General features: G+C 45.0%; 1 protein-coding gene across 4 annotated transcripts in view; it reads right to left on the bottom strand.

Annotated features, from left to right (window-relative positions):
• The window catches only part of EXOC6B (exocyst complex component 6B), a 415,476-nt gene that overhangs the window by 158,058 nt on the left and 237,731 nt on the right, over positions 1-19,687 (bottom strand). For all 4 annotated transcript variants that reach the window (XM_019552946.1, XM_019552945.1, XM_019552944.1 and 1 more), the window contains exons 9-15: positions 16,722-16,805; positions 16,521-16,567; positions 14,644-14,764; positions 11,529-11,600; positions 10,679-10,776; positions 9,630-9,735; positions 8,422-8,531 (exon numbers count right to left, since the gene is read on the bottom strand). In XM_019552946.1, coding sequence (XP_019408491.1) covers positions 8,422-8,531; positions 9,630-9,735; positions 10,679-10,776; positions 11,529-11,600; positions 14,644-14,764; positions 16,521-16,567; positions 16,722-16,805 — 638 coding nt within the window. The remainder of the gene's footprint in view (positions 1-8,421; positions 8,532-9,629; positions 9,736-10,678; positions 10,777-11,528; positions 11,601-14,643; positions 14,765-16,520; positions 16,568-16,721; positions 16,806-19,687) is intronic.

The raw sequence follows: 19,687 nt of genomic DNA on the forward strand, positions 1-19,687 counted from the left end.
TACTAGCTCTTCAGTGGTGTGTAATCCTCCACCACGCATCCCAAGAACCACACTGGTGTAGCACCAGGAGACAGAATTACACTGACTTTCAAGCTAACTGGGGGACAGAGGCCTGAATATCAAAGTCACGTGTGTACAAATGCACATGTTTACAGCTGCCAATTCTTGCATGCGCCAATACCTACCACGCTAATAAAAGTTGGAGTTTTTCACACACGCGGACTTGGTATGCGAACAGCGAGGTGCATCCGCACACGAGCAGAGCAACACTGCTATCTCATCATCACGCTGCATTGAAGGCTCTACTGAAAACAGCCCCAAGCTGCTACACTTCTATTACTATAATTGATCTTTTCCTTCAAGCAATTCAGAGCTCCACCTGGTCCTAAAGATCCCATTTCAAACCTGGTTGATTCAGCCAAAAAAACAGGGGCCAGACCTTCAAAGTAAGCATTTGTGCACATAATGTCCCCTCTTCCCCATCATGGTACCAGTCTCCTACAACTGAGAACATGCAATCCTCTGACAAAGCTTTAATAGTAGGGGAGTCAGCACTGCCTGGATTTTGGGAAGGGATGTTTGAGGTTTAAAAAGTTTCTTTTCTCCATTCATTAAAAAGCTAAATCGAGGCCATTAAAAGAGGCCACCTTTGCAGGTCACCTAAAGTACTGCTAGGGAAGTTCCTCTGGCCAGCAGCCCTGCCCTCTCCCCCCAGTTAGGTGCAATCCTTTCTTTTTGAAGCAGGTTTGGGAAAGCAAGTGAAATGCAGGCTCCTTTGATCTATCGTCGGCAGCACATTAGGCCTGAAACGACAGAGCCTTTATCTCTGAGAGCAGGATGACAGGCAGCTGGATGGCAAAGAACATTTCAGACTGGAAAGTTCAGAAACATTAATAACTTTAGGGCTCCTGGTAAATCAACCCTGTGACCTTTTGCTCCTTATCCTGTTTTACCTGACAAATGGCGAGATTACAAAGCAGAGAACGACAGGGTAAACAAAAGAAAGCCTTCAAGTTATCTCCAGCCACTTGTGTCTGAGGCAGGCTTGCTCTGTGCTTAGCTATCTAGCATGTCAGCTCCCCAAAGCCTGTCCTGGCAGCGGCTTGGCAGGCCCCTTCCCACCCCACAGCTCCCAAACCCGCTGATGAGTGCGTGTAGTTGCCCTTACCTCAAGTGGGCTCAGCCACCACACTCCAGGACCTGTGCCCACCCACAGATCACCCCCTTAAATGCCCCTTTACAATTAGGGTCCCAATTCCACTAGACTCTAGGCACTTCAATCTCTTATTTCTGCCAAGGGGAGTAGTCAACAGTCAGCACCCTGCAGGAGCTGGCTCTTGACATTTTTAAATGGCCCACGACCAGCTGAAAAGCCTCACCCTAGGTCCCTCTGGCCACAGTGGTAGGGCTGCTCTTTCTTGACCTTCCTTAGCTGAAGATGGTGCTTTTTGTTAGTGTGGGATGGTGCCTCTCAGACATTGCTTGATCTCTTCTGGCTGGTTCTTTATATGGCTTCTAGCATATTGTATTTCGAGTTTGAGCTGGGCCATAAACCACAGCCCAAGGAGCTGGTATTTGGACATCAGCCTCTGGTTGGATGCTCCATTCTTGACATTCAGCGGTGGCTTATTTCTAAAGCTCTCCCCATCTCCCCTCCCTCGCCCACCCTGCTCAGAGTTACTTATTGCCAACAAAGCAATAAAAAGGTTAAATATAGCCAAAGCATGAAAGAAGCCAGACCTGTGAAAATTCACAGCCGGTAAAAGCAAACGAAGGTTGTAAAAGACACCACTGCCAATGGGAGTGAGGCACCCCTGCTCCTTTGATCCCAGAGTTTCACTTTGCCCTAGAAGAGCTGGAGCAGCACAGGGACAGCAAGCATGGGGAAGATGTGGGGACGGAGCCTGCACAGACGAATGGTGAGAAAAGGAAGATGCACATTCAAAATGAAAAGAAAGCAGGTCTGTTATATGCATGAACAAAAATGAAGTCTGCAGCAGGTCCCGACAGCCAGAAGCCCTTTTGTCCTGCTGGTGAATGATATAAGGCAATCATGAGATCATCCTCTCAAGCTTTTTAGGTCGTCTTAAGCATAGAAGGCATTTTAGACTCCTACAAGAGTGGTCACTCCAGAGACCAGAGAACAGCAAATCTCAATCAGGATGCTGCAGCATTGGGGTCCCATGAGATGCTTAGGGGTGCTGCAGGGTGGTTATGCAATGTTAGCACAGTTTGGTGCGCAAATACATACATGTGACTCTCAAAAACCCAGAGATTCATAGATTCACGACAGCCCTGAGAAAAGCCAGTTCAAAACTTTCACTCATTTTTGGACTATGGAAAAATACTAGAGCAGGAGTTGGCAGCATATGGCCTTGCTGAGCCCCTGAATGCAACCCAGAGCCCAAGGGCTTTGGCTATGCCCCTGACCAGCTAAGCTGTGAGATGGTGTGCCAGGGCTGGGCAACTTCCAGCTGCATCCCACTTCTCCCCCCTGCAACCTCTCCCCAGACGCAGCATAGGTCCAGCTTCCAGACCCCAGGAGCTGCACTGGGACTTGGCGGCTGGAAGCCATGTCCACACAGCTGCTGCTTCTCCTACCCTCTCCCCCACCTCCCAGCTGCACTATGGAAGTGGCAGCAGCGTGGACATGGCTTCCGGCTGCCCAGCCCCGGCACAGCTCCCCACTGGCTGGGATCTGCATGCATGCCCCAGACCTCAGAAACAAATGCTTCTGGCAGAACAGGAAAAGCTGGTGGTATGTGGATGCTCCTCTGGTGCAGATGGTGTTTTCTGCAGAAGGTTATTATACCACCCTCCTCATGCCGTCTGGAATAAAAGGCAGAACGCTCCGAAAATGGAGGGTTTACTTTAGACTTTAACTTCACCCTTAGAATCAGCAACAACATTTTAACCATAACAGCGATGAACCACTGATGCTTAATGACAATGCTCAATGTTGCCAGTGTTTTAGAGCTTCAAAGGGCTTTCTTTTTCAGCTCCCTGATATTATGCTGTCTGGCTCCAGACTCTCCTTTAATGCATGAATACATCAATTTGTGACACAAATAAGGTAAGTGATGGGTTTCCATATGGAGAACGGCATCATTTCCAAAGGCTTTTAAGTGTTGCTTTCTTAGTAAGCAACGTGACCCACTGCATTTTCCAGGCAGAAAATCAGCTTCCCCACTTAAGACATGCACTGCAGTTTTGGGGGCTAACTTCTGGGGAAAAGGTGCATATGCTATGCAAGTAAATACGATATTCAAGTATTTTACTTTTAGTTCTATGTTTGGATAAAGGTGCTAGGTGACCACTGGGCAAGTCAACTAGCGATGTATATACGAGACGTACACAGAATAGCTATTCGCACAGCCCGCACAGGGGTATACGTCAAACTCCAAGGTGGGTTTATCCACAAAACAGGTAAAATGCAGGCAGGATTCCTCACACTGCCCAATCAAGAGCCTTTAGTCATGACCTCCAGGTAGACCTAGACTGTAGGGACAAGTCAGGAGCCCAGGTCCCTCTGACTGATTTGGTGCTGAGCCATGATGAGAAGACTTGCTGACAAAGAGCCAATGCCCATTCATGGGTCCTGGTCACTTGTGACACAGAATGGACAGGGAGAACAGATCTCAGTCCACACGTCAACAATTAATTGGTAACAACTTCTGGTCATCGTGGACCTGGGTACTCAGCATATGTTCCTGAATTATAGCATCTACTGTTAATTCTCTCACGTCACCAAGAATGAAAAGATTTCCCTCACTTCCTCTCATACCCTGGAGTAGGACCATGGTATTTATATTTACTATATTAAGGATTTTTAACCTTTGGTCTCATCTGAATCCCAGCTACAACTTGTTTGAGGCTCTTTATAGCCGTGCCAATCACTGCAGTATCAATCCTTTTGTTCTCCCCTTTCCAGCAGCACAATATGCTGACTTCTCATGCATACCTGAAAAAATCAATTTAGAGACTGAGAAGCAGGATTTCCAAAAAAAGGAATTGTTGGTCCGAATTAAGCCATGGTATAAAGACCGACTATTTCTTGTACTGCAGATCCCTGCTTAAAAATGGAATTTCAAATGATTTAGGTGCACAAGCTTCACTGACTTCAGTGACTTACACTTCTAAACTTCTTTGGCACCAAAAAAAATCTGTACTTAAGTTTTTGCAGAGATCGGGCCTTATGTTGGTAAGATCAAAGTGCTGTTAGACATAGAATTGACACATTTAATTTTCCACCTACTGATTCCAAGAGGAATATCTTCAAAATGAGAAATTCCTCTGGAGCTGGTGGAATCTTTCCAACAAGCGGAAATTTTTAAGGGGAGCTACTTGGGAGGAAACTTCAGGATGCATCTTATAAAAACCTGTTCCAGGGAAGAAATACTTAAAAACTGAGGGGGTTTTTAAAATCAAATTAGTCAAGGAAAATAAAAAATGTGCATGTGTACACACATACAGACACACCATTTAAAACAAGAATTTAGTTTAAATACTTTAAACATCTTTCATAATCACGTCAACTTAAAAGGAGAATATTTCTGTCCAACAAATACAAGGAGCTGCTTTAGAATAATAACTTAAAAAAATATGAGCCATGTTTTCTGCCGTAGGGCCTATTCTTCAGGAAAAGACTGTAGAGTATTTAAGAGAACTGTCTGTATTAATGACAGCTGATGTCCCATATCCCATAGCAGTAGCCATGACCTTCATGCCTACTGTGATTGACAGCCTGACCCCAATCACTCCAGGGTGCAAGGTAAATGACAACCAAGGAAGAAAAAGAAAGAGAAAGAAAGAAAACTTGCTGCCGGCTTTGTAGCCAAACTTCCTAATAAAAACTAATTCAAACTGTCAGGATGAAATGAAGAAAGTGTCAACAGGGGTTTTCAGAGAAATATTCGGTGCGTTTGGCTGGAAAAACCCAACAGCTCAGCTCCCTCCCCCCGACCTACCCCAACTCACCTCTCCAAAAAAAGGCTGAAAAATCCAATGTTGAAAGGAATGTTAATAACCTGTCCATGGGGAAGCCCCGAGGTGGGACCCAGGAGAACACTTTTCTTCCATTCTCTGACAAACCTAATCATCTCTGTAATGGTTAAAAGCATAAAGCTCTTAGCTGTGCTCCAAGACAAGCACGGCTGGAGGAGCGAGATGAATCTGACATCTCTATGAAACGGAACCATCTCGCAGAAAGAGCAGAGGGCAAGGTGGCTTCGGAAGCCAAAATATTTAATGGCGACCCACGGGGTAAGACCCTAGGGGCCCACCAGCGAGAATACCCTGCCATCCACCGCAGGATGATTAAATGCCAGTACTGACAGTGAGAACCCTCCCCCGGATCTTAGCTTCCATGGCAGAAAAAAAGTGGACTTCTCCAACAGCTTCCCTGGTCAGCAAGGAAAGCAAAATCAATGCTTACGAAGCATTTTGCACACTCTGGGAAAACTTTAAGACACGGGCACCCCGCAGTCCCATGACTGCAACACCTAATATCAGACCCATTGATACGCTATCCAGCCTCCAGCTACAGTCAATAGCTGAAGCTACACATGGGGAAGACAGTCAAATGCAGCAGAGTGCCTAGCTAGCTGTCCATTGTACAGACATAAGGGACGGAGGGCTCCTCCTCCTCTGCATGAAGAAGTCACTACTTGTTAAAGCTACAACCAGAGATTTGAAAAGTCCCACCTTGTAATAATTAAATAGTATAATTGTTCTCCAGGCTTATCACACACTTGCACCTTCTTGTGAAAACTGCATCAGAGCACCTGGGCAAGGAGGAAGGCTAGTAAACAATATTTTCTTGCATGCAGCATGCCCAGAATATAAGCATACCCCTGGTTTTTAAACAGACAGCTTGAAGAAAAATAAAATTTTTGCCTTGTAGTACAGGTAAAGGAACAGAGCTAGTGCACCAGGTCTGGGGCTGCATGTTGGGTCCACCCCCGCATGCCGGATCCTGGGTCACGTGCCAAGTTTAAGGCCATGTGCCGGATCTGACCCTACACATCGGCCATATCCAACACGCCAAATCCAGCTGCAGCCCCACCCCGTGGGCAGGCCAGATCCCGCATGTGGATCCACATCATGCAGCGGGATGGGGGCTCCCCAGGGGTCCAGACATTTGGCAGCAGAGTGGCAGTAGCATTAAGGGCCATGGGAGCCAGGGCAATTAATCTGCCACCAATCCTTACTGTCAAATTTCCACATTTAATAAGGACCCCAATTCCACCCCCTCCTTCCATCCCCCAGCTGGGTCAGGGGTAGGAAGGTGCACGTTTTATGCAAGAAAATACAGCATTTAGGATTTTTGAAAAACAGATTCAAACCTTGTTTGCTTTATTTATAAAAACCCCAAGGAAAAAAAACAAACCAAGATGTTACCTATCTAGAAGGAGCTGGAATTTCTGGAGCCGCAGAGCTCAATGAAAACAATGCTCCGACAGCAGCCGAGTACTTAGCAGAGAGAGCATGCGATGCAAGTGACAATTCCAGCCCTTCGGTTTCCAATCTTGGTTTCTATTCCTGACTTGGACAATACTATGCAACCCTGAGCCAGTCTCTTGACTGGTCTGGGCCCGAGTATACATGCTACACACCTACCTCACAGGCTGGGAAATGGGGAGGGTTGAACAGGAAATCTCTCCAGCTGTTTAACTCTTATTTTTTTAAATACTTTTCTACCAAGCTAGGCCTGTGGGTACACTTCTCCCCTGCCAACAAGTGAAGGATCTTGAATCCTTTGGCTGAAGTCAGCCCCTATATATAAAGGGGATTATGGTCTTACCCTTGCCAAGTGAAACTTTAGGAGTCCTTCTCCAAGACTGTTTCATGAAATTCATGAATTTATTGAAATAGCCAGCTGGAGAAATTTCTCCTTTAATCCATGTAGTGGAGGCCTGGGGTGGTAGCGTTTTGGCTGTCCTGAGCTTAGTTGTCCGGATGACTGCCCTTGGCCTTAAACCAGTAACTCAACTAGGGTGCCACGGCACCTGGGGTGCTCTGACATCCTTTCAAGGGTGCCACACAACATTAGCTCAGGTAGGTGTGCAAATATGATTCATAAGATCAACCCAGAGGTTTCAAATAGGGGTCCATACCATTAAGACCACTCAGCCCTACTGTGGCCTTATACGGAGTTCTTTCAACAGAAGAATTGCTCTGTTTTCTGCAGGCCAAAAACAAGTGAAAGCAAAGAACTGACGTTATTGGAGGGGTGCCTGGAATCTAAAACAAGGGGATACCTTGAGTCTAAAAAAGGTTGAAAACTACTGCCCTGGACAAACTGGTTGCATAGCCAGGTGCCTGCAAAACTATTCATGACTTTTCTAAGACCTCTTTAAAGCAGTGCAGATGTTTGCTGAGAGGGTCTGTGGGGAGGCCCCTGTTCTGAAGAGGCACAGGTGGATATCTGATCTAAATGGGGAGAAGGGAGCTGTGCATGGACACCGCCAGTATTAAGGAGCAGGGCTTCTTGCTGTCTTCTCATAGTGCACATAGGACCAAGAAGGGATGGTTTAGTCATTGACGATCCTGCCCTGAGCAGGGGGCTGGACTAGATGCCCTTGAGAGGTCCCTTCCAGCCCTCCTTTCCTATGATCCTGTGGTGGAGCACACTCCTGGTTTTGACAACATGCTTGTAATGCTACACTGCCATTTTCACAGAGCCCAGTGGGGAAAGTGAAGTCAACAAAGGGAAAGGAAAGAGGAATGGCCTGAAGAGGAAACCCTGTCTAAAAGCATCCCTTGGAGCAGGATAAGTGGGGCAAGTCTGAATTTTCAGGAGTAAAACCATTATGCAACATCCCCTTGGCTCCCAAAGAGGTCCCCTTGGGCCCCCAAAGAATTCGGGGTGGAGCTGGTTGACCTGCAGGTTCCCAGAAGAGGAGAAGAGTTTCATAGGCCATCCTCTGTACTTTCTGCCCCTGTACAGAAGAGGATACCCACATTTTTAGCTTCAAGAAGCTCCTGACCATCCTTTCAGAAGCACTTTGCAAGACAGATGCTCAGCGAAGTCTCAGCCTCCATAATGTCTGATGGTCGAAATGGCCATGGTTACCCCTCTCCAGTGGGGTCAAGCTGCACACTGCAAACAAGTCAGAGGAGGTATCCCAGAGGAAACACCCCAATTTTTTACTAGCCACTGAGGAAGCCAGCAAGGTACTGTGCTCTTCTATAGAAAGCAGCAGGACGCTTATATGTACAAAATCTCATATCACAACAGAGGGGAGTGTGCCGTCTCCATCCTTTCGCTTAGAGGAGGGGGATCCAAGTCAATTTGACTGACAGAGGATTAAGGAAAGAAATGTTTATAAAGCTTTGTGAGATTTTCCAGCAAAAAGAAATAGAAACTACAAAGTTATCTTTGTATTTCCGTGAGTAACTGCGGGTAGAGTCATACTTTACCTCAGATGAAGGTCTTCAGAGAACTTCAGACAGGCGTAGATGAATTCCTTAATCTGACTGTAAACTTTAGGCACAAACTCGGAAAAGGGGAACTTCTTTGGAAATGGTTGCTGTAAAGTGCAAGAGAATTCAAATAAGCCCCAGAGCAGATACTCAGCAGAGAGAAACTCCTCACGGCCAAGCCTGGCGAGGGAGCCGCTTTCCAATAACGTGTTCCAAGTATTCAAATTAATTCTAATATTCAGCTAAGTTGAGCAATGAAACAAGCAGCCAGCATTTATTGTATATTGTATAAGCTGTTCAGCCAAGTAAAAGACCAGATAATCACTTACAAATGGCGTAGTGGTGTGTAAAGGATTTGGATTCTGAAATGGGCCTGGAAGGGAATGTGAAGTTCAAAAGGACCAGGCGGAAGAAAACTACCCCCATGCCCATCTCCCGGATCCATAACTCGCACTGGAAGACCCCACAGCTTGGATTTCCCACCGTGCCCCACACCAGACACTTTCCTCAGTCTCTTTCCACCATTTCTGTGTTTCCACCACCAATAGCAGAGGTCTTGTCCTTGCAACAACACCCTCCTTAGCTTGGAATCAACTATAGCACAGATGGCCCTGAGAGGGAAAGAAATTCAACCCTAGGTTGGAGGGGGAATGGACTTTTTAAAGCCTGAATGCTTAAAGAGGATTGGAAAAAAATATCTGCCATTCATAATTATGTTGCCCAGGCTGGGATCATGCTGTCTACCAGATGTTGAGTCCACAGCCAAGCACGCTTTTAAGAGACACTGGTTCAGTCAAATTTGGCCCTTCTTTCACGTTTTGTGAAAACAAGCTTTTACAAAATCCAGGATGTAGCTCGCTTAGAAATCTGAAGAAATTAAAACAAATAAATAAGATCAATCCAAACATTTCCTTAAAATTAAAGTAAAATTCCAGTGGGAGCAGATATTTTTATAACTCCCTTGTCTTATACTGCAAGCGCCGCAGAGCAGGGCTTGCACATAATGATCTGAAAGCAAAACTGACTAGACACTAACAAGTTATTTTCTTCATCCAAACCAACAAAAACAAACCGGGGAAAGTGCACTTGAAATGCTTCCCACTTTAGCCTTAAATGTTGGTAACAACCAAGAAGCAGCAGCTGATTTTTAATGGTACACAAAGGAACTTTTATCCCGACATGGGCCTGTTATAAGCTTTCCTTACCTTTTCAAGTTCTGCATCCTGGAAGGGGAATTGCCCTACAATCTTCTTATAGATTTCTTCATTAGCTACTGGTATAGGACTGTAGTTATCCGAATCAAGTATATTTCTGTAAAACAGAAGAACGATTACAGTGAGCCTCCATGGGGAAAGCATCTAGTGGTGTCAAACGTGACTTTGGGTGGAAATTTGCTCCTGTGCAGATGGGCCAGCCTCACCAGCAGGACAAACAGATGATGGAGTAAGTTAATGGTAATGTTGCAACACTGTACTATGATGCAAGAAACAGGTGCCATGAGTTGGCTTGTAAAGGCTTAATTTGAAACAGCTGAAATAGGCTTAACAGTCTCCATGGCCCATGATTATGGGTATTGTCCTTACCGAAGAGGTAGTCTAGGCCTTATTCAGGTCCCTTCCTCCTGCCTCCAAACACACCCCTCTGGACCCAGTTTGGGGGTGCTTTGGACCTTGTGAAGTTAGAAGCAAAAGCCCAAGTAACATTTTCCCCAAAGATGCAAGCTAAACCGTTGAATGCTGTAGTCCTCCAATGGCCATTCATAAACCCCCAGAGACCCAGAAAGACAGGCAAATTCCCCCACAGATTGCTGTAAATGAATTGTCAAGGGGCTCAGCTTATGGCACCACAAAGCATCATAGGATACATTCCCAGAGTTCTTCTGATGCCCATTAACGCATGTGGCTCTCCTCCAAGCATAGAAGTTGGGTCTGACTTGACAACAGGCATGCTTGCTCCTGGATGCCAATTATGCAAGTCTACACTATAGCGAAGGTATCCTGTGTAGAAGGTGGTCCAGGGTACAGCATAAGTTGATGTCACACAGTTAGCATACCCATCTATGAGATGCACACCATGGTGTTTTTGTATTTTCTTTCCCTGTCCCAAGATGATCGTTCACAGCTAGTTTAATAGAGGCCAACATTTATATGCAAGCATGTAACAAGTGCTCCTTTGAATAAGAAAAAAAAAATTGATACACATGTAACATCCGTGTGCATTATTCAGCGTATTTTTTTCTTCAAAAGTTTCTTACCTGAAAACTCCTGACCATTTCTTAAGGAGCGTCTCACTGTATTGGTCTCTGATTTCCAACAGCATGTCAAATAGCTGGTTTACGGGGAAGCCATATCCCTGCGATTAAAAAAAAAAACAGCACTTAAGTTCAGTGAAGAACTGCCGACACGGGAATTAGAAAGTCGATTCTGCTCTTCTCAAAGTCACCAAATTTACACTACTCTAAAGACTGGATGGCCCAGGGACATGGAAACTATGCAAATTACTTTCATTCCTAATAGCCCATTCAAATTCAACCCAGATTTGTAGTGGCTGAACACTACTGGCTTAAGAATTGCCATTTACTGGGTCATACCATAGGTCCATTTGACCCAATATCCTGTGTCGTGCAGTGGCAGAGAATGAATGCTGAAAAGGAGAGTGAACAGGGGATGACCATGTTTTCCCCCCTATTCCTCTTTCACTTACAACCTCTGGCATTTAAAGTCTAGGAAGTTCCCATTCAGAAGCCATACTCCTGCCTTTAGTTAGACAAGCTTTAGTTAAAGCGCCTCAGCTCGTTTTGAAATGTGGGGATGCTGAATCCACGCAACGCAGAGGCTGCTGCAGCACACTAATTAATTGAGTCTGCTCCGACATGCTAATTAGCATGAATCGGAGCAGAGGTCAATCACGTGTATAGCTTCACGGACACTGCCTGCAGGTTGTGCACCCCGTGAGGAAAGCAAGCTGGCTTCCAGACCGTCAGTCTGGCACCTGAATTCATCCCTCACCAAATGCAGAGGAAAACAAGCTGACACGGCAAGCCGACATCCATCATCAGGTTTAAATCCTTTCACAAGAATCACAAACAAGAGAGGGGCACATACCTGGAGCGTGTCTGCAAACAGCACTATGAGGTTCTTCAAGTCTAAAACCAGGTTCGGGTCAGAACAGTATGACTAAAGCAGGGGACAGGGCGAAAACAAAAACCGGTTTTAATTTCTACAAATAGAAGTTGGAGCAATTCTTTCAGTAATCCCTCATCGCAGGTGATAATGCCAAGACATTTGATACGGCCTGTCTATTGGCAGGCTTTTAATAATGTGTAATAAAGGCTTGTTATGACAAATCACAAGTTACAAATACCGATACATTATTTCGTTCCACAATAGGTTGCACCTGGGACTCAACATGATGAATAATCATCTAGGATGGAGCATAGCTGCCCTCGTATAACCTAAAGTACCTAGGAGTTCCAGTTTTCAAATCACAGGATTAAGGAGGAAAAGGTTAAAAAACAAATAATTATGCTGACAGACCAAAGGGAGTTAGCATTACCTACTACTGAATATTAATTGCATTGCATTTAATGTTAATAAAGGTATTGCAAAATACACGATACCCCCCCCAAGCTCCCTTTATGAAGAGGATCGTCATTTTTAATTGGAAGGTTCTGGTGGCATCAGGAGGGAAAAAACCAAACTGCTTGGCTATTAAAATTAATGTCCAGATTTTGATGCAAGCAACAAGGGTCTACAGCTCTAAGATCTCAGTCTAAAGAGCATACAGCCCACTGACAATATATCGCCTACTGACACAGATCAGAATCACAAAACGTCTCGTGTAACACTGCACATCATTTTTACACTAGCAGACAACTTTACTAAAAGGTGAAATATGCAAAGTTTCAGACTCTTACCAAAAATAGAACCACTATTCATACGCTGGAAAAAGAAACAGAGATTTAGAGCCCATTGGAAACTCGAGAAGGAAGGACTCTATTAAATCATCGTGAAAGATTGAAAGAGACATTTTCCATTTCACTGTCCAAAAAAAAGAAAGAGTCAAAGAGAAAGATGGTGCCCTAAAGCTATCAGGAATGATAAAAGATGTCCCACTGAAACGCAAGGAAGAAATCCAGGCAGAGGTTGGCTGAACAGAAATATCTGAAACAGCCTCACCAATGTGACAGTTTCCCAGCAAATCCGAGTACCATGCGACGGACACGATGGGTCTTTATGCACACTCCTGTAGTCGTGTATAAATGCTGGTGGACTGCACACAACTCTGACCACTAAAGACCTCTTTCTATTGCAAATTAAAATTCGACAACTCCAGTACAGCTTGTCATACCACCAAACTTACTAGAATTGAGAAGAGAAGCACTTTGGTTTGCTTCACTCTCACGGTTTGCACTGCCACCAAAAGCCCCTGGATTAAAGGGAGCATGGATTTATATTAGTAATATTTGCATCTATTTTTCTCTCAATTTCCACATTAAGGGAAAGGATGTTAGTGCTAACTGAAGAGCTCCCACAACATCCACCACACCCAGGTGAACAGTGGTAAAACACCCTCCGGTTCAAGAGGGGAAAAAAGCTGATGGGTACAACATTTATGGATGTATGGCAAATTTCCAACATTATGGCACCCATATGCAGCCTTGCCTTAAGCACATTTATTATGAAATGCATGCCATAAACCCTTGGAAACCTCACACCGCTAGCATTTTCTGCAAAAAGACTTGTGTTAAGAGCCACAGTCTGAGCACCGCTGGCTTATCCACATCAAAAGAGTTACCATGCTTTGGAAACATTTGAGGATCATAGGGAGATGCTGTATTTATTCAAGGGCACGTTGAGAGCAACAGGTCTGTAGCATGGGTTCCCCAGCTATGGGGAACCCATGCTACAGCCACGCTAGCAAAGCCGGACTGCTATTTTATAATGCAATTCAGACATGACCACTAAGATCAAAACTAAGTGAATGGAAAATGGTTTAAGAGTAAACAGCAAACTGTGCCCTGTACACTACACACTTTTGAGGCTTTCCTCTCAGAAAACCAGTGGACCTAAGAAATAAGCCGGAAGCCATTCTGAAACGCAGGGGGCTTAATATATGTGACAGTGAGGCATTTTAGTTAGAGCAGCTGTCCAGGAACTGCTCTAATTAAAACACCTCCCTCCCCACCTGCAAGCACATATACAGGCAGCCTATATGCAGCTGGATCAGTAAGATGTGCCTGCCATAAACTGACTCGAAACACCTTCTCCCCATTTTCAGAGCTCACCAGCTGTCACTGAGAGTAGCTGAATATTATTTTACTGTTTCACCCAGAAGAGGCTGTTAATTTTAAACCAATTTTAGAGTAGCATGGGGGGGGAGGGAAGTTATATATCAAAAGAATTGTAAGGAACCTAAAAAAAAAAAAATCTAGATTTTTCTTCTAAAACTGTAGACCAATGGGAACTTTTTTCCCTTAACATGCATGGAGACACTGAAAAAATTCCCTTTTAAATGTTTGCAACTGAAACAGGGCAGCATTATGTTAGCACGAGAAGAAAAGTAAAACTGATTAGTGCTCGTTTTGCCCAAGGAGACAAATGCCAGAAGTATAACTGTCGCACAAGTGGTGAAAAGTAAATTTAAATTCTTTTAAATCCCTTCAATTTTAATCGTCCAAGACACTAACATAAGAAAGGAAATCTACATGTTTGTTTTTAAAAAGCCATATGATTTTTAACTTGGCAGTGTCTTGAGCTGGCATTGATTTGAAGGGAATACCAAACCGGTCTGTATCTCAAATAGAGACATTAGTCAAGTAGAGAACAAGCTGGGGCCCTCTGCTGGGGTCTTTTAAAATGACTGACCAAATAATGAATTAATGATTTTTTTTTTTTTGGGCAAAAATCTAGTTTGTCAAATAAAAGATAACACTTCTACCATGAGTCCTCACTGCTTTTGACCAAATAATGGAGAGCTGAAATGAGGACCCAGTCTTCTGAACAGATGAAGCTTCATTGCAGAAGATCCTGGGGGATCCAGGGTTCACAGAACCAAAAAAAAAAAAAAACTTCCTGAAGACACCACCGGTATCTCCATCCCAAAACACCCAAAGAACTGACTAATGCACCCCGAGCAATGCTACAATAAATATAAAACCTTCCAAAGCATCGGGTCATACTCACAGCAGCAGCCGAATAATCGGTAGCTTTTACTTACCGAATGCGTTCTTAGGGCTGCAATGGTTTTTGACAAAGCCAGTTCCCACAGCTCATCAATATAGGCTCTGTTTACCAAGCCCTGGGTTGTATGCAAGATGTGATCTTCAACTACAAAAAAACTAACAGGAAAGAAAGTGGCAGAGCAGTCAGAGCTTAGAGTCCATGACTTCCATGTGGTTTTACAAACATTGCATGCAAATGACTTACAAAACGAGCAAAAAACCTCAAATCACCAGCTGTAGAGAGAAAAGAAATACGTAACTAATGTGCAGGCATCTCTCCTAGCCATATTACTATTTTGTTTTACGACAGTGAGTTATTCAGTCCTTCCAAGGTAAAGTTGTTCTCGTGAAATATTGTTTTTGCATTTGGACTGTTGAGATGGGTGAACTGTAATAACCTTGCCCCATTTTACTCTGGCTTTTTAAAGTTATCTTTTAATTTTAGACACTAAAAAAAGCAGTTCAGAAAACAAAAAATGTCACTTCCCAGGAACAGGATTCTGTGCATAGAGAGGGACAGCGTTTTAATTGAAGTTATCTATCCAGTCGCTTAAGATGTACTGCTGATTAAAACAGCATCAGTCCAGCCAGCAGCAATCAGAGTATAGCTGTGTCACTACCAAGACACCTCTGTTACATCTTTCTTTTACTGGCATTTCTTCCAAGCCAGCTGATATCTGTGAATGCAGTAGAAAGCTCAGTCCACCAGAATAAAATAATTATCTCCATTTCTCCTGTTACCAAACATGGTAGCAAATCACAGCAAAATTGTGTATAACACATTAAAAAAGGCCAATGTACAGAATCTAGACTGTAAATCTCTACACAGTGGGGAACATTCAGCCATAAAGCAGGCATGCTCAAGGTATGACATGTGGAGCCACGTGATCTGACCAGCCAGGCTCCCATGGGTCTGGAAATTTGGGGGGGGTCATGGCAATTAGCACTGTCACCACCTCGTGGCCCAAATGACTTGACCCTATGCACAGGGGCCCGACCCAGGACCGTGGGGCTGTGAGCAGAGTGGGATGGTGGGGACCCACGCAGAGTGCACGGGGCTGGGGTGGCAGGAGGCACCAGGGCTCCCACTCAGGAGGGCTGAGGGAAGAGGCTAGTCGGCCCCATCCAGGCCCAATCCAGCTGCAACATGGCACGTCAGATCAGGCCCCCAGACTGGAGGCAGACCCTCCCTGCACCACTCTTCCAGCCTGTGGGGCCAAAAGCTTGGGTACCACTGCTCTAAAGCAACAGCCAGGCTTCACTGTACATTTCATTAATGCTGACTACCGAGATGGATAGAAAGTCATTTCCAATCTTGGTTGATTAGCATTTCTCCAGGCCACCCCATTTGTTCCAAAACAGTCGCCCTAGGTTCTGTTCCCTTGAAGTTTGGCTGGTTTTGAAAGACCGGGCCATACACCAGGCTGCATCAGCCAGGAGTTTTCTGTACCCACAAGGAAAGAGGCTGCACACTTATGCCCACGTCACCAACTCCTTGCCGACCTCCCTCAAGGAAAAGTCTCAGCATTCAGACCAAGATGGTGACACTGTCAGCATAATCCAGCGTGACACTGGCTTGTTCAGCTCATCCCAGTACTCAGCTGCCATACACGGTGCACAAGCCATGTTTACTCCCACATATGCGAACTGTGCAGAATAACTGGTAAGTCTCTAAACTGCTGGCACCGGTGACAAAGTTTACGGATGCACTAAAACGCCTCTCCCTCAGATGCTTCGGAAGCACAAACCGCAGTTTTCCTGCTTTGGCTCTTTAAATGAATTGTCAAAAAGAGGAACATTTCCTTTTTTGCTTGCCATTCAACAACACAGCACACACACATTTAGAGAATGTGTATATAAAAAGAATACCTACCCTACAATTTGATTAAAATACTTCCTGTAGCCGTCTAATGTTTCATGCTGCAACAAAGAAAAGTGAACAAGGATTCAAACAAAGGAGGACACTGAAACTGGAAACAAACAAGAGACCACACACGTGCAACAATGTGGAGACAACATTTTGCTGCTTTATCAAGCAAAGCAACTGTGATGGCTAAAGCTATTACAGGCGTACCATGTTTGAAGGGGGCTGCAGCACCAATCTGGCCTGTTTTCTTCTCTGTTTCCTGTAATAGTTCTCAAAGGTTTCTCGGGCACCCTGAAAAACAGATCAAATTAATCTAAACCACCGGCAACAGCATTAAATCCATCCACCTCCATACAAAACTCCTGCATCCAAAAGTTTAAAAATGTCATTTGCTTAATTTTTTTCTGACCTCAGTGCCACATTCCCTTACAGAGTTCAATGCAAACACTAAATGTCAACACTTTGCTCCAAGTACAATTACAGCTGCGTATTTTGCCACAAGAACATTTTGAGCAACCCTGTTACGTTCATACGTTCAATCTCTTCCAGTTCTACCGTGCAGAAATTGTGCATGTTTCTATGTATAACTCCCACACTTACTGGACTAGACTGCCAATAATACCGTCAGATTTTGTACAAAAACCTGGCAATGGTGGAAAACAAGAATGTTAAGTGCTAACAATGAAGAGAGAGAGAGAGAGAGAGAGAGAGAGAGAAGGGGGACCAATCCTGCAAAAGGTTACAGAAAATTATTCAATTATTCCTTTATTTATCTGGACACTGGTAGCATCAATATCTGTCTGAGCAACTATAAAAAGAACACAGATCAACAAATCTCGGAGTAGAAGCAGCGCTTGCAGCTCCAGATACATGGGGCTCTGACCCTTGAGTTAAAAGGAAGGTCCCAATTAAAGCTACAAGAGCTCCTACTATGAGCTCTTCCACTGATAGCACTTGGCAATCACCTCATTTTGTCTACCTTTAGAAGGGAGAGACTTGAAGCATCCTCAGTTATTCTCACTGATAAGATAAAGACACTGAACTCCTGCCCAAGCACCACAGTAACCATGTTAGCCTTGCTTGTTTTATCCACAGCCTTTTCTTCTTATACCATTGCTACTTCTCTTCCCCTCCTGCCCCATCTATCGGTTTACGTGCCTGAAATGAGTCTACAAACCATTTGGGGAAGGAAAGGAGACGCTCTATTTGAGCTCTGATGAGCCAAGCACTTTTTAGATCCCTTGAAAGGACAACAAAGACAACAGTAAGTGTTACCAGTCTGGGAAAGGGAGAACGAGAGCCTTGGGTCCATATTTAAAGTGGGAAAAGCTAATTAAAAGAATCTGACAATGGACTCAATGGAGGTCTCCACCCATCATGAGTACACAAATATTCTGACTGAACAGGCCCTTTATTACAAAGTTCTTGGGAAAATTCTGCAAACAACACTTTTAATCATAGACACTCCTCTTCCTCCTCCAACAAGAGATGACGGGGCTCTGCAACCATCCGCATAACGCAGCTGCACTGGGTACTGTCAGGGTGCTATTAACATTTATTATCGAGACTCGAGGCAGATTCGGATTTAGCGTAAGCTCCTGTGAATTTGCTGGAGTACTGCCTGAATTCAGCTTTAAGTCCACAGGAAGCCTAATTTTTTCAAAGCAGCATTTTAGGTGCCACAAGCTGCTTAGGAATGGGGCGGGCACGTTGGAAAATCCTATCATCTATCTTCTGATATTGCTCCTGTGTGACATAACCCCTCTACTTCATCATCCAGTGCAGGTAACAGGATTGCAGGGCAGAGATTCATGTATTCACACAAGTTTAGGGCTGGAAGGGACCTCATGAGATCATCAGGTCCAGCCCCCTGCTCTGAATTTGCAGATTTTAAGGCCAGAAAGTGACCTGCAGTCATCTAATCTGACGTCCCTCATAACAAAGGCCACATAATGCCAACAAGCAGTTCCTGCATCAAGCTGATAAATTCTCATTGAATTTTTCCTCATTACCCCAGGTTTTGGTTTGAAACTCTCCACATTAACCACAGCCTTTTTCAAAAGGAAAAAGCCATTTCTCTATAGATGGACACCCAGTTTGAGGACTCAAGGATTTCTTCTTTGGTCATCACCAGTGAAAACGCAAGGTTCACAGTCCAACGTGGACAAGAGACCAAGCTGGGAAATTCCGGAACTCAATGCAAACCTAAGCACATTTATTTTTTGCAAAATTATTCTGTGTGAAACATGCAATTTGGAAATTTCTTATGGCTCATTCTAGATTATTAGAACAAGAGTATTTTGTGGTGAACATAGAGGTAGAAAGCTGTGTTAGTCTGAAGTCAGGTAGAAAAAAGGGCAAGGTGGCACCTTGGAGACTTACCGGTTCAGGGAGGCATTTTTACAGTTTCATAGTTGGTTGGGTCAGAAAGGACCTGAGCAGATCATAACGTCCGCCCCCCTGCCATGGCAGGAAAGATTACTGGGGTCAAAAGACCCCAGCAAGGTGTTCATCTAGCCTCCTTTTGAAGACCCCCAGGGTAGGAGAGAGCACCACTTCTCTGGGAAGCTGGTTCCAGATCCTAGCCGCCCTGACCGTGAAGTCGTGCCTGCTGATGTCTAGTCTGAATCTACTCCCAGTCAACTTACGGCCATTATTCTGCGTTACTCCTGGTAGTGCTTGGGGGAGCAGGGTCTCTCCCGTTCCCCACTGGCCCCCCCTTGGCAAGTTTATAGACAGCCACTAGATCCCCCCCTCAGCCTTCTCTTGTGGAGGCTGAACAGGTTCAGGTCCTGGCGCCTCTCCTCGTAGGGCCTGCCCTGCTGCCCTTGACCATGCGAGTGGTCTCCTCTGGACCCTCTCCATGCTGTCCACGTCCCTCCTGAAGTGCGGCACCCAGACCTGGACGCAGTACTCCAGCTGCGGCCCGACCAGTGCCGCATAGAGGGGGAGGATCACCTCCCCGGACCTGCTTCAGATGCATCTGTTGGCCTTGCTGACCGCATCCCCACACTGCCGGCCCATGTTCATCTTGGCATCAATGAGGACTCCAAGATCATTTTCTGCCTCTGCCCTGCCGAGAAGGGAGTTCCCCAACCTGTAGGTATGGTGCTGGTTCTTCCCCTCCCGGGTGCAGCACCTTGCACTTGTCAGTGTTGAACCCATCCTATTCT

Source organism: Crocodylus porosus, unplaced genomic scaffold (assembly GCF_001723895.1).
Source record: "Crocodylus porosus isolate Cpor-Errol unplaced genomic scaffold, CroPor_comp1, whole genome shotgun sequence".
Classification (NCBI taxonomy): Eukaryota; Metazoa; Chordata; order Crocodylia; family Crocodylidae; genus Crocodylus; species Crocodylus porosus.